Here is a 15654-nt window from a genome sequence, read left to right on the forward strand (position 1 = left end):
ACAAAGACCACACCAACAACAACGAGATCAATAAACACAATTGAACCGAAACCATAGGGAAGATCTGTGATCTCAGACTCGTCGCCTCCTCGCAGCCACGGTGGCCATAGCAGTCACGAAAAGAGAGAGAGCGAAATAGAGAGAGAGAGAGAGAGAGAGAGAGAGAGAGAGAGAGAGGGGGAGGTTTGTGTTTGTGCTCCACTGTGTATAATATATGGACATGGCCATTTTGTTCATTTTGTTTAAACATGTCCTTATGAACAAAGTATTTTAGAGTATGGACTTTTGACCAAATAAAATTCAAAGTTAGATATATAAATCAAGTGTACTTTTAATTGGTGTCATAGTTTTTTTCTTTAATAATTGGTCATAGTTTCGTTTCATTATTATTTAGAAAATAAAAAGAAATTCATTGTCAATAATTGCTATCTTCGTACTGTCAATAATAAAAACAAAAAGGGAAAATTACAACAAAAAAAATTAAGATTTAAACTTTGTAACAAAATAAATATTATATTTTTAATTTTATCAATTTAAATTTTAATTTTTTAATTTTTTTAATTTAAATCATCTGCCTATTTTCGTTAAGTAAAATTGTCAAAAAAATATATATATATATATATTTTAAATATTTTTATACTCTTACATTGAATTTAATGACTAAAATAATTAATTACATAAAATAATATTGGCCGTATATATTATCTGATAACTCATCATCAAATATACAATTTTACTCATATTACTTCATTTATATTATGGGAAATTCTAATATACACACTCTTAAAAATAGTGTACTATATGCATCCCTAATTATGCCCTTTGCTTCTTTAGTTATGACCAATTTATTCTTTAGTTATGATATTATTTTAATTATCACTCATGAGATCTTTAGTTATGCCTCATGTTGTATTTAGTTATGACATTTTTTTTAAATTATAACTCAAAAAATATAAAATTATATTATTTTCTTCTTTACTTATAAAATACATATGATACACACATTTTGAGATATATACACCATGATGTTTCCCTTATATTATATCTGGTTGGTTGTGTAATTGATAGGCTTACTGAATTTTAATTGTACAACATAGACAAATACAAATTGTTTTGTGCACTCAAGTCAAAAGAACATTTATCAGTTCATGGTTGGTTGTGTAATTGATAGGCTTACTGAATTTTAATTGTACAACATAGACAAATACAAATTGTTTTGTGCACTCAAGTCAAAAGAACATTTATCAGTTCAAACGTATACTTATACTTCTATTCATTCAAATGTCACTTATCTACTCATTTATCTATCTAATATCACGTGTTTGTTCACCTCATCGTCGCTAGTCACTGGCCACCAACAACTTTTCTCGTGACTTTTCAACATGTATTCTTATCACTAAAAAAAATCAAACCATGAACCAAATAATAAATGAACTCATAAGTGTAAACTTGTCACTAATTAACTCAATTAATTTTCTTAAACCTCATTTTTATAATTTTTCTATTAAAAAAACCAAGCTTGCCATATACTCGGAAGCTAAAGTAAATATTAGATATATCCGTGATATCACGTGATGGTATCACCATCTAATGAACAATTTTGGTTTGTGATAGGGATCACTACAATGTTAAGTTAGTGGGAGACAAAACTTGTTGACTTAGTCCCTTTGCCAATTTTTTATTGAGTCTGGATTTGCTAAAGATAAAAATACAAGCTTCACAGTGAAGTTGATCAATTATTGGACTAACTTAAACTCACTTCGGTGATATAAACTATTCATGTTATATAACTAATTAAGACAATTATTCATTTAAAGATTTACGTTGATCCAATATCGATTATCATAATATTAGACTATTTTTATCTATACCACTTTATGTAATTTTAAGAATCGGTTGTTCATATATTATAATATATATATATATATATATATTGGTACATTAGAAATGAAAGACAAAACAAACAAAGGAAAACGACATATAACAAGAAGGCAAATCGAAGATTAAATTCTACGATAAGTCGTTCCAATCATGTCAACCATTAATTAGCTGACTTCTAATTTCAGCAGGAGGTTCCTCCATGATCACGAGTTGATCCGTTTGGTTTGAACACATTTTGGCGAGTATGTTGGCGCACTTGTTGCCTTCTTGCATGATGCTGTGAATGGTGCAATTGCATCTCTGAATAAAATGCCTTGAGTCTTCCACAATACTGCGAAATGAGCAGTTCTAGAATGACCCCTCAGTTGGCAAATTTTCAGCCAAGGATGCAATGCTTTCTCTGGCACAATCATCAATCCTATGTGTTATACTATATATATATATATATATATATATATATATGTGTGTGTGTGTTTTTAATAAATTCAAACTCTTTTTTATTAGCTGGTGACACATTATGATCTCATTTGATATGAGTTATTTTGCCTAAATTAGTTAATAAAAACAAAACTAACTAAAATAATTAATAAAACAAAATATCACATCTAAATTATAATCATTTTACTTTTTTTCATCACAATTATGAAATCAACTAAAAAAAAAAAAGTCAAAAATTGTCTAAATATAACTGTTTTAATCAGATTAAATAACTAAAAAAAATTAAAAAATCATAATAAATTAATTCATACCAAACGATAGTTATGTAATCGTTATCCTCAGGTTAAGTTTGGCAACTCAAAAATAATTCATCTTTTTATTTTTTTGTCTTTTTTTCATCACATCACCTCTCTACTTTTATACACATCTTTTTATAAAAAGACAAAAAATAAGAATTGTTTAGGATAATCTAAATAAGTACACTTTTTGTCTTTTTACGAAAAGATAACAAAAAAATAGAAAGGTGATGTGATAAAAAAAATAAAAAAATAAATTATTTTTGAATTGCTAAACTTAACTTTATTTAGTTCATTCCAAACAACCCATCAATATCATTTTCTCCGAGGGAGGACCTTAATCAGCCTCGGCGCATCTTAAGGTTATCACAAACCCACATATAATAACGTGCGCCGAACGACCTTCGTCCTGAACGGTTGGACATATATCGTCTCACTCACATTCCATCTTCTCTCTCTGTCTCATCTACCCTGCTAAGAAGCAGTCGCTGGTCATCAATCTTCACGCTCCATGACCAACCCACCTTAAAACCCTAAAACCATCTCCATTCAAGAACACAATAAACTTATATACCAAAAACCTAACTCACTGATCGCCACATCAAACTCACTGGGTTCTCACAATGTCACTCACACCCCAAACCCTCCTAGGAATTTCCAATTCTCGCATTTCTTTCTACTTCACAAACACAACTATCACTTCTCTCCAAACCCCCAATTTTTCTCTCTCGTTTTCCTCCAAACACTTCTCAAATCTTCCACGTTTTCGGATTCTAACTACCAAACCACCAAACCCCAGCAATTTTAAATCTTTCAATACCCATCATTGGCCTCTCAGAGCTTTCGAATTGAACGGAACTGTACAGAAATCAGACAGTGCTGATAGTGTCAATTTCGATGCTTTTCTTTCAGTTGTTGAATTTCTGTGTCTTGCTTCTTCTGTTGTGATTTCGATTGGGTTTGCTTTAAATTCTGCAATTTCGAGCTCGCAGAAGCCAATTATTGCGTGGTTGGGGAATAGGGTTTTTGTGTGGCAGTCTGTTCTGTTGGTGGCTGCACTGGTCATTGGTTCTTTAATTCGGAGACGGCAGTGGAGGAGATTATGTGCGGATGTTTCGAGGTCCGGGGTTCCGGGCATTAATTTGATCGAGAGGATTGAGAAATTGGAGGAGGATCTTCGGAGCTCGACGACTATTATTAGGGTTTTGTCCAGGCAGCTTGAGAAATTAGGGATTCGTTTTAGGGTTACAAGGAAGAATTTGAAAGAGCCCCTTGCTGAGGTAAACCTGTCTTTTTAGTGTATGTAAAATGTAAATAAAATATTCTTACCTTTCACCTAGTTTCACACATATTTTCCTTTTCTCTTTTGAAATCCCTCAATCAAACACAGTATAAATGAATGAAAAATATACTGTTCCATTCGGGATTGGAATTGTGATTGCTTTGCACAGTTATTTGTGAAATTGCTATCTTTTGTCCATTATGCCATGTAACATCCTAGTCCTCTGAATGGAATTTCCCCAACTCATTACCACTGGGGTTAACTGATCATTGAAGAGATATTGCAGCCCTTCCAATGATAATTGTACCAGATTCTATTGAGGATTTGTAAGAATCTTAGATTAAGCAAGAAAAATGAACTTGTAAATTATGTTTTTATTAGATTATTGATTTTTGGAATTAGTTGGCACAGATAGTTGTTTAGGGGTTCTGATATAATACACCTAGGATGATCATGGGTGTGCTTTTCAAACCAAGGGGGTACCTAGACATAGTGTCAGAATGCACTATAAGTTGATGTTATACTCAAGGTCCAAGGATACTAGCAAATATATTTGACGTTAGTGCATCAGGTCTGCTGGTGAAGCCACTAGCAAGCATGGATACTCAATTAGGTTGAAGTACCGAAGTAATTGTATCCAATATGTACAATATACCTATTTTGGTAGGATACATGTGTATAAGTTTCCTCAATATTTTTCTTGTAAGTATCCTCAATATTATGTAATTAATAATATGATTTTAATTTTTGGATAAGTTTTCAATATATGGCATATGATGGGGATACATTGTAGGTATATGTAGGCAAGGATGGACCTAGCAGGTGACAACTAAGGCCTATCATCATCCCTATGATGTCAAAAAATTTCATAATAAGAAGGAACTATGATAGCAAAGTGGAAATTCATACTCTTTGGAGCTTGAGGTGTTGGATTCAAGTCACTTTAGCATCAACTTTTTATCTATTAAAAAAGAAAAGAAAAAAAAATTGCGTAATAGGCACCGTGGGCAACAGAGGAGGTACACATGTCAAATGGTGTTGAGCCATATGGCATATGTGGAAAAAGCCATATGGACATCTTCAAGAGAAGCCATGTAAAACTGTTTTGTTGGTGGCTTTTTGGGGTTGGACTACTGGTGAGATGCAGAGGTCTTAAATAACTATGCATAGATTCCTTTGTCGGTCACAGGTGGCTATAGGACCTAGCTCCTATGGATGGTTTTTGGGGAAGTAAAGGCTTTTAGCATGCCTTGTGAGTAAAGTTATTGACAATGATATTTTTGAATGCAACATTGAGATGAATTAAAGGAAGAAGTAGAGAATTCAAAACATTATCAATGAGATTCTTAGAATTCTTATTAACAACTGGGTAAGTCTAAGTAGAGCATATTTCTAGAGAGGAAAATAGATCTGCTTAATGATTTGGAAAGACGGGCTAGTCTCTTGAATTGTTGTATATATGGAAGGAGGATTTCCCTATTGCTACATGGAATTGATAGATGAGGATGTTAGGGAGGGGTCTTATTTTCCTAAGATGGTGTTGTTCTTTAGGGTTTGTTGTATTTTCTTCCCTGGCAAAAAATTAATAATTAAGTAAAAAAATATTGGGAGCGATGGTTAAATGCTAAGAAAATAGAAATAAGGATGGAATTTTTGGGACTCCCATCAATTCAAAAGGTATAATTGACTATAATGTTTCTTAGTTATAGCTAGGTGGCTTAAAAATCTAACTTTTGTTTTCCATGGTTTTGCCGTCATAATGAAATTAGAGTAATGGTGAAGGTACTTCAATCATGGTTGTTAGAATCTATGATTCATGATTCGATATGAGTTTCAACGAAAACGAGTTGAATTGTACTGTTGAATAGAAAGTTGAGTGAATCAGGTGATTCAATTTGTGATTCATTGCAATTCGGCTTTGTTTTTGTTTTTGTTTGCATAATGCATGGAACTACGTCGTTTCCGTCTCTGTTAAGAAATATATATATATATATATATATAAAGAGAAGAAAAAAGATCAATATATTTGTAAACACTATGTTTACATTTTTATATCTATATGCATATATAACTTTATATATTATATTAAATAAAGTGAATCTTGTGATTCAAGATTTGATATTTTAGTAAAACAATTCACAATTGATTCTTGATTTGTCAACACTGACTTCGATATATTTGTAAGATCAGAGATACAAGATGGGATGAATAGTTGAGCCATCGAGATTTGTTTGTTCATTACATTGCTTTTTTAAGGACAGATGTTTTGACTGATGTGAGTGGAAGGTGTAGAAAAAACAAAACTAGAAATGAGAGTCTATAACTGGTGTTTGTTTGCTAACTTATGTCTATGTTTCATCAATGGCCTAGCCAAAAAAACCAAAGAAAAAAGGATACACTACTATCACTGTAGGTAGTTGGCATTGTCATTTGTAGACATATATTAGTGAAAATAAAAAATGTTTGTGGACTAACATAGGTGTAGTTTTATTAGGTGATCATATAGAAAAGTACTAATTAAGATGGCTTTGATGTTATGTATAAGACTAATTACATGTCTATGAGATGATGTGACTTGTGACTTGGAGTTGCTTCTTTGAAAGATGATATGAATAGAATTCTAAGTCATTTAGGTATCATTTGATAACTTTGTTTCATGTTTTCTATTTTTACAAAAAAAAGGGAACAAAAGTTTTTTTTTTTTTTTTTTTTTGAGTAAAAAACTCATTTGGTGTACTCAAAATGTTTTGAAAACAAATGAGAACAAAATAAAGAAGCACGTTTAGTGAGTTGCCAGAGATCACAGGTGGTAACCATTCGATTCCTGGAGGTTGTCGAGGGAGAGAGGGAGGGAGTGAAAACTTGTTTTGAAAATAAAATAAGTGAAAATACCTTTTTTTGTTTCCAAAAACTTTGAAAATTTTGAAATAAATTCCATTTTTTTAAAAACAAAAAGCAATAGGGTAAATTACACCTCCCATGGCGTTTGGAGAAAATACAGTTAGCCCCATGCATTTGATACAATTACACTAACCTCTCTTTTAGTATGGTTAAAGCGATCAAAGTTAATGCCAGTAGTGGGTAGACACATAAACAGAGATAAACATACATTTTAGTGGGAAAGTGATGATTGTATCATTTTTCATTCATACGACTAATGAATTATAGATGAAAAAGGACCTAAGTATTATGTGAATTAAAACTTTGAGGGATGTTAGTGTAACTATGCCAAAAGTGTAGGGCTAATGGTATTTTCTCCAAACTTGAAGGAAGGTGAATGTAATTTACCCGAAACAATAATATACCTTTGTTTCCAATGTCCAAAACAAAAAATGAAAATGAAAACCAAAAACCAAAAATAAATAAATAAATAAATGTTACCAAATGAGGCTTTAAGCTCCAATGTTGAAAGACCCGAATCTTTAACAGGTTGAGGAAGTGGAGTCGACTTTATGTTGCTGATCCAAAAATAATTGGGGTGAGGCAATGTAGATAATGATTTAAGCACCACTTTTATGAAGAAGCTCCGTTTAGTTATCCATATTTGCAACATTCACTTGTTTCTTTGACGTCTGATTTTGTGTTTATGTCTGAAGGCTGCAGCTTTGGCTCAAAAGAACTCTGAAGCCACTCGAGCATTAGCAGTGCAAGAAGACAATCTGGAGAAGGAGCTTTCTGAAATTCAGAAGGTGCTGCTTGCAATGCAGGTAGATGTGAGATCATAATTTTTGTCATCTAAGAGTTTTGAATTCCAGGAAGGGTATGTATTTTTTTTTCTTTCCAAATCTTTAGTTGCTAGGAATTTTTTTAAAGGTTCACAATGAAATCCTCAGTGCAACAAAAATAACTATCTCTGCACCTACTTGAGATGGCTTACAGAGAAGCTTTAAGGCATAAATCTCATACGCCTCGTGAGATGTGCAAAGTCCAATTTTACTAAAATCAAGCACCAATTAATTCAAATTTGGAAATGAATTGTATTGAGAACATGCTATTTTTTCCCCCAAGACTTTAAATATTGATGATGCATCCCATTATTTGAGTGTTTTTAGAGATTGCCTTGCAAATCAAAGGGAAAGAATGTAATGACGCAGGGTTAGGGTTCATGCCTGTCATTCAATTTTTTGTTGACAAAAGGTGTTGTTCACAAAACACCATCTCACTATGCTAAGATTTTTGTAAGAACAATTCTAAATGGGATGGTAACCTTGAGTTTGAAAGATGGAGAGTTGTTGGAGCAAATAATGTTGCATATATTATCTGTTATAGGTAATTGTTCAGCAGCTCAATTTCAGTATTCTGTTTTACAACATTACCGCACTTCTGCAATTTGTGACTTTGAGATTGACATTTTGGTTTTTTTTATTTTTTATTATTATTATTTTCTGGTGACTATCACTCCCTCTAGCTTTGGTAGAAACAGGAGGAATCATCTGTGACAATAGGAACAGGCTAAGCACAGCCTATCAAGCGAGCACATCAGTGCATTGGTTAGACTCTTTAGGAACAGGAGAGAGTTTTGAAAGTTATGTCCTGCCATCCAGGTTAAGTTTGGAAGTTATAGACAGCAATGATAGCCTCTGTCGTCGTATTTCCTTAATTTGCCCGACTTCTTATTCTTCTTATTTACTGTAGATAGTGAAAAAGAGCTAGCTTCAGCCTATTTTATACCCTCTGAAAGCTTAGCAATTTTTAGTCTCATCGGTTGCTATTCTGTTTCTTCTATTTGCTCTCTCTCTCTCTCTCATTATGAATTCCCTCACCCTGGTTCTATTTATATGCACTGATCTGAATTAGCATCTGCAGTGCTTACAGTCCATTGGGCATATTGCATTGCATCATTTAGGTTATGCCTAGATGTGAGCTAAGAAAAAAGTATTTCAATGATTATTTTTCAGGTATCTTTTATAGGTTTTGTAGATGGATTAGTTGATGTTTCTCAGAAACACACTCATTTTCAGCCAAAAGTTGGACAAGGGTATGGGTTCATGCACACACACAAAACAATCAGAGTGTGATTTGGCGTCATCCTCTCCTATCTTGTATTATTTTTATTTTTTTTCTCTTTGGTGGTTTGGTGTGCTTGTGCACATGCATGTGTGTACACTTTTGGCATCAAGGATATGAGTCTTGCATGTGTACCAAGCAATAGAAGCTCGATTTATTGTTTTTTTTTTTTGGGATGTATACGTGCACCATAGTAAACTTTCTCAGGCTTCAATTAGGGATGCCTAGACCAGACGACCATGTTTTCTCAAGCAAAACTTGAGCAAATAAAAGTTTGTCCTCCATATGCACTTAACACAATTGTTTCTAGAATCTCACCCTATTGTCAAGTTCTGCCTGTGCCAAATACTATCTGTATTATATCGTTGTTTGGAGGTTGGCCTGAAATATTACCAGATATTGTCCAAAAGTTTAGTAGTGCGGATCATGTATATCATATCTTTCAGACTCATGGATTGGTTTTTAGACATTGAAGAACTGGATGCATGCTAAAATGCTATTATCAATTTGACTTGTTATTTCTTAATTGGAGTTTTTTGTGTAGGAACAGCAGCAAAAACAACTTGAACTCATTCTGGCAATTGGAAAGACTGGAAAGGTGTGGGACACCAAGCGGCGACCCAGTCAAGATCAGGAAGCAATTGAGAAATCCAAGGGAACAAAACAGATGGCAACCCCCAAAATCCAAGCTCTGACTGTAAAGAAGGAATCTGAGAACGACAGAGCCTAGGGTTTTGAAGCAGCAAATGCAGATGGATTTGCTGAATCCTGTTTTTGGTGCTGAAAGCCGAATAATTTGATCCTGTTTTATTCAAGGCGAGGCGGTTGGGCTCTGCTGATTAGCATTTTGGCCCATATTGTGCGAACCGGAGGGTTGGAATGGAAGAACAGGGAGGATTGCAATAGATAGCGAACTTTTTCCCCTTTTAAACTTGTTTTTGGCTGGTTGTGTAAGGTCGCCAAAATCAAAAGGGACCTTTGTTAATTAGAGCCCCGTTTGGTAAAAAAAATTATTTTCAGCCTTCTCAGCTTAAGCTTCAGCTTTGATTGTTGTACATTGGCGAAGTCTTCTGTTTGGTAACAATCTCAGATTTTTCAGCTTAAACTCAAAAGCAGTTGTTTTATTTATTTTTTTATTTTATTTTTATTTTTATTTATTTATTTATTTATTTTGTTTTGGGAAAAACTAATTTAAGTTTTATTAATGTTTAGTTTTTAAAAAATGTTTTTGAGTTTTTTTGTTTTCCATATATTTTGTATTTAGTTTTTTTTAATAATTTTTTTTACAAATACTTTACTTTAGTGCATCTAGATTAGTCAAATTTAAAAAGTACAAAAAAAAAAGATTAAAATATTAAAAAAAAACGTTCACAAAAGATAAAAAAAATATTGCAAAAAATAAAAAAACTCAAATGAAGAGAATCAAATTTTCATCTATACTAATAAACTACTAATAAAAATGAGGATAAGTATTATTTATATTACAACTTATTATGTTAAATTTATAAATTTTAGCGAATTTTTTTTTTAAGATTCCTGGTATTAAAATTTATAAGATAAAAGAAATATAACATTTTTATAGTAGTTGGGATCTTTTAACTTTTTCATAGAGAAAATTCGACACAGAGAAATTCATGTCCGACTCAAAGAAATTTCGGTCACGACATAGGAAAATTTCTCTGATATGATCACAGAGAAATTTTATCGAAAGACCTTAGTTAATATAAAAATATATATATATATATATATATATATTTTGGACCTTTCCTACTATACAAAGTTGGAAAGGGATATTTAACTAATTTTTTTCTGAAATTTATTGAATTTTTTTAAAATTTCAGAAAAGAGATTAGTGTAATTTACATATTAATTTTTCAAATTAATAATTTAAAAAGTTATATTCATAAAATTTAAATAATAAGTGTACCAAACAAATCTTTGGTCTTCAAAATTTGAGCCCAATAAATGGAAAAGGAGAAGTTATTAGTGGTCTTGCAAAATCGTTGGTGTCTAACATGTTGCAATTGATAGAAAGAATGAAGATTTTTTTTTAAAATATCTGATATTAAGATTTTACAATATAAAAGACACTTAATATTTTTATAATGTCTAAGATCCTTCAATATCAATTCAGAAAAAATTCAATCCATAAAATTTCTCTGGATTTCCCAGAAAAATTCTCTCCAATTTCTCTGTACTCCAATCTAGAGATTTTGGATTCAAACCAGAGAAAATTGAAATTTCTCTGAATTCAAACCAGAGAAATCTAAAGAAAATTGAAATTTCTCTGACTTTGTTCACAAAGAATTTCTCTGACTTTTTTCACAAATTTCTCTGTATTTGTTCACAAATTTCAAAAAAATAAAATAAAAATGAAGCAACAAAAATTTTTATGTGAAAAACAAACAGAGCACATATAAAATATAATATATATGTAATAAAATATACATACATATATAGCAAAGACACTTTTGTATAGATTACTCAATAGAAAAACAGAATTTCTTTTTCTTTCCTTTGCTCTCACTTCTCTCTCTCAAATCTCTTCAATATTTTCCGATCATTCAACCGGAGCAACGATGGAACTCCATTTCTGCTTCCTATCAACACTACTGGATTTCAAATCCAGTCACAATTGTTGGGTCTGAAGCCGAATAGCAATCACAAACGTAGGTGCCCCGACATTGAAATGAAACCCAGTTACAATACTGGATTATCTATATCAATCCCAGCTTAGATCAGTGGGTTGGAAGGTTTCATCGATTTATTTTCACTTTAAGTGAGTATGTAGGAGTTGAGGTAGCTTAGACATCACAAAATAATATTATGGATCTCTTCCATTACTAAAATTGGAAAAAGAACTTTAGATTAATTTTCCCTGGAGAGAATAAGGCCTCGTTTGGGAACAGGCTATTTTAGTAATTTTCTGACTTTTTACGAAAAGATTGGCGAAAAAATAGAGAGAGTGGTATAGCAACTTATAGTGACTTTTTGGCTTTTTGACTAAAATAGAAGATTGCCAAATGAGACCTAAAATTCACAAATTTGTATGAGTAATGTTAGAGGTTCTAAAAATTCTATTAAAATTTTTACCAAATGTTTATGTTGGTTATATATTTTGTATAAGCCAATCGCAGCCTAACACGTGGCTTGTAAAGGGTAGTTTGGGAAGTTAATGCGAGTCTCCAGTCAGCAACAGACACATGACAGTTCATATTGGTAACAATGCAATTAGAAGGCGCAAGATGACATGGCCCAACGGTTACTTACAATTAAAATTCAAATTCAAGCGGGAAGTCCAATTACAACAATTGAGGAGTGGGAGCAAACTCTTCAAGGCCATGACCGGTGATCGTGGAAGGGCATTTCGACAATTAGAAGACCACTTCGACGGTTACCATTAGAGAATATAAATAGAAGAGAAGGCCAACAGAATAAGGGCCCAGACTCAGATCAAAAAATCAGTTATTTACTTCATATTTTTCTTTCCAGTTTTTACATTTCCAGTTCTTCAATTCCAGTATCTTTAATTCCTGTACTGCACTTCATTTCCTAGGAGTAGTTTTAAGTAGTTTGTTGCTGTGAACCTCTTTGAGACTGGGTCATTGTAAGTTCTCATTTACTCAATGAAATTCAGTTTCTGAACTATTTTGTACCTATTATTATTTATAAGTTTCTTCTAACAAAGCCACCAGTAAAAGTCTTCTTCATTGAGACTGAAAGAACTTCAACACAATCGTCTAACAATTGGTTGGCAATTAAACTTTCTGTAAGGACTTATTGATCCTTACTGGCATGCTTAAAATTATATAATTAACCTTCAAAGGCCAAAAAAGCCAACATTTAGTTTTGGCACGCCCAGTGGGACAAAAATAATGGCTAGACGTAGGAGACAATGAGAAAATGAACGCTTAGAAGAAGGTGTTGAAGGAGAGATAGAAGCATCTAATCCAGAGGATAATGTAATATCACATCCAATGGATGCACCTATCCCATCAAATCCTCCACAAGTGGTTGAACAAACCAGCACTTCAGAATATGCAACACATGTCCAAAATACTGGACAAGGCCATGAAACTGGACCATCAACTGCCCTTTCTACCTAATCAATGAATCTATGGGGAGGTTTAGTAGATGCTATTGGATAGCAACTAATGTATACAATGGAAAGATGGCCGACATCCTTTATGAATCGAATGAACTCTCATCAACCAATTGTCATAAGACAGGCTAAAGAAAATATAAATTCTTTTCAGCATAGATTGGCTCAAGATAAACACTCTATGCAAAATAATGGACAAACTAATGGACAGACTAGTAATTAAAATCATGAGAGGTGATCACCTGTGCTTCAGTCATGGTATAAAGCTCCTTCGAGACCACTAGCAAATCAAAATGTACCATTCCCTACCAACAAAACCATACAAATTGGTGGGTTTGGACTAACATAAGGGAATGGCATAAGGATGTTTTCAATCTCATGTTTGAAACCATGCCTGGCACAGTGGTGTTCATTAATCCTATGTTTGAATTTGCACCTGGGGGGTTGGAAGGGGTTCCAACGGTTGGAAGAGAAACAACACATTTCAAGACCCAAACCCGTCCCTATAGGTTTAGCATCGTAATCGGTCAGTAATCCTTGGATTACCAAAGGCCTCTGTACAGAATAACATATAATTAAGGGGCTAACGGAAGTAGATATATAAAACATACAAAGTCTATTGAGTTGTGCAAACATACATAGGATAAATAATTTAAAACTTTATACACACACATGTGATATCATAATTACAATAGTCGTACGTCACCCACATATACAGATAAAACAAAAGTAGAACTTAGCCCGGTATACAAACAAACAGAAACTTGTTCAGATTCCAATAAAAGAAAAACAAGTCTTAAACTTGGTTCACAAAACTCGACCATTGACGCATTTTGGAACCTCCTCGGGAGACGCAAAGGTTAGCCAACAAAACAGAATCCAAGCAATCTTCACTGAGCCTGGTCGCGTGCCTGATTACCTACATATATAAATAATAAAATGAGTTGGAGCCCAGTGAATAATAATAAAGTAAAGGGGTTAATGAATGTTGTCCAAAATAGATACAGAAAACGGAATTCAGTTTGTATCAGAAATTGGTTCACAATCTTGTTCAGAAATCAGTATTCATAGCAGAAACGAAATTAGAATCATATTCATAATCAGAATTTACAATTAATTGTACATGGTACATCCATTAGCACTAACAGAAACAACTGACCCATAATGGGATGACCATGAAGGCATACAGTTGACTCACGTACACGAAGATGGTATAGTTGGCTCATGAAACATACAGTTGGCCCGTAAATGAGACGTATATAAAAGGATCCATAACAGTTGGCTCATGAGATGTACAGTTGGCCCATAATTGGGACGTAACAGAACATATAACATATGTCATCTGAAGCTAATGATGCCATGAGTGCATTTCAAAAACATTGGATAACCATTCATTCATACAAAAAATAATATTTCAAAAAACAGATCATCTTATATCATTCAAAAAATACTTATAAATTGAACATAGCTTTACAAAGCTATTACTCACAGTTGGCTTCAAAAGTAGACAGACAGAGTAGATAGCTTATGGCACGTGACCTACTGTAAACACTCCATTTTTGACCGCCCGTAAGACTTGAGCGCCTCAGGTTGATCACTCGATGATGACAGTTATGCTGTACAAATGTTCAATTTCTTCAGCAAGAAGAGCTTCTAAATCCCAACCTTACACCCTATTTTGGACCAAAACTATTTTAGACGTTAAAACCCTCTCTTTCAAAATATTTTTGAAAATGTTTCTACGATGTTTCGAGGCTCGCATTTCGTTAAATGTTGCACTTTTCGGTAAATCGAGCAAAGACAAAGTGGAAATAAATGGAAGAGATGTGAACTCTTTGAAAAATCTTTTAAACATCTTATTTAGAGGTTTGGAGTTGAAGAAAATTGGAGGAGAGAGAAGAAAACTAGTTGGGGAAGAAGTTGGGCTTGAAACTGTTAAGGAAGAACTGAGCAGCCTTCACTAAATTAGGCCTATCTCTTTGTACACTTAGACTTTAGTTGTGAGGCTACCACTATTAGAAAGTAGACTTCCAGAGCTTCAATTTAGACCTAAGAATGACCTAAAAAGAAGTCCGGATAAAGGAGATATGCCCATTTGAAATCGGGTCTGGAAGCAGATTTTTGATGGCCGACAGGTGGCCGGCAGATGGCTGGCTGGCCACCATTGATGGCCGGTAATGCACACTTCTGGCCCGCCGGCCACTGGTGAAAAACCTAGATATTTTTGGCCAGCTATCCCCCCAAAACTCCAGCTGTTCCAAGGTTGGTTTTTTTTGACCTGATGGGCTATTTTTCTATATAAATGGGACCTTCCTTCATGGTTTAAGGTTGAAAAAAATTCTAAAAGTTTCAAAACTTGAAATTCTCTCTATCTCTATCTTGCAACCTATGCACCCTCTCTCTACACTTCCTAAACCAATATTGGAGCTCTCCTTGCTGAGATTATTGAGTTCAAATTTCAACCCTTGAGAGTGAGAACTTGTTGGTTTATGAACAAAAGTGTTATTCCTCTTCAAGAGGTATAATTTTGAGCATCTTTACACTACTCCTTTTCTATTTTTTTTTTGCTGATTTTGAAGTGTTTTTGGACTGTTCTTATGGGCTGAAGCTTGTGGTTTAAGGCTATTAAAAGTAGAGGGGTTAATCAC

The 15654-nt window shown here is 33.4% G+C and overlaps 1 protein-coding gene across 4 annotated transcripts; it reads left to right on the forward strand.

The window, feature by feature from the left end:
- The first annotated feature begins 2929 nt into the window (after window positions 1-2929).
- LOC114287246 (uncharacterized) lies at window positions 2930-10016 on the forward strand. Of its 4 annotated transcripts, none has more exons than XM_028230527.2 (3): window positions 2930-3895; window positions 7494-7604; window positions 9449-10016. In XM_028230527.2, exons 1-3 carry the CDS (start codon window positions 3239-3241, stop codon window positions 9632-9634), a joined length of 954 nt encoding a protein of 317 aa, XP_028086328.1. In that variant the 5' UTR covers window positions 2930-3238; the 3' UTR covers window positions 9635-10016. The 4 variants fall into 4 exon arrangements, with proteins under 4 accessions (XP_028086328.1, XP_028086346.1, XP_082745091.1 ...); XM_028230545.2 differs by having other exon boundaries at window positions 2942-3895; window positions 7494-7657; XM_082888965.1 differs by having other exon boundaries at window positions 2965-3895; window positions 7494-7657; window positions 9455-10016.
- The last annotated feature ends 5638 nt before the right edge of the window (window positions 10017-15654 follow it).

Source organism: Camellia sinensis, chromosome 1, assembly GCF_055761805.1.
Source record: "Camellia sinensis isolate YWXY chromosome 1, ASM5576180v1, whole genome shotgun sequence".
NCBI classification, from domain to species: Eukaryota; Viridiplantae; Streptophyta; class Magnoliopsida; order Ericales; family Theaceae; genus Camellia; species Camellia sinensis.

What these genes read in the sequence shown, in the direction of transcription:
- LOC114287246 (XM_028230527.2), top strand. Translation starts at nt 3,239, where the DNA reads ATGTCACTCACACCCCAAACCCTCCTAGGAATTTCCAATTCTCGCATT. An exon ending in TGAAAGAGCCCCTTGCTGAG is followed by an intron (nt 3,896 to 7,493) that starts GTAAACCTGTCT and finishes TTATGTCTGAAG; the next exon opens with GCTGCAGCTTTGGCTCAAAA. An exon ending in AGGTGCTGCTTGCAATGCAG is followed by an intron (nt 7,605 to 9,448) that starts GTAGATGTGAGA and finishes TTTTTTGTGTAG; the next exon opens with GAACAGCAGCAAAAACAACT.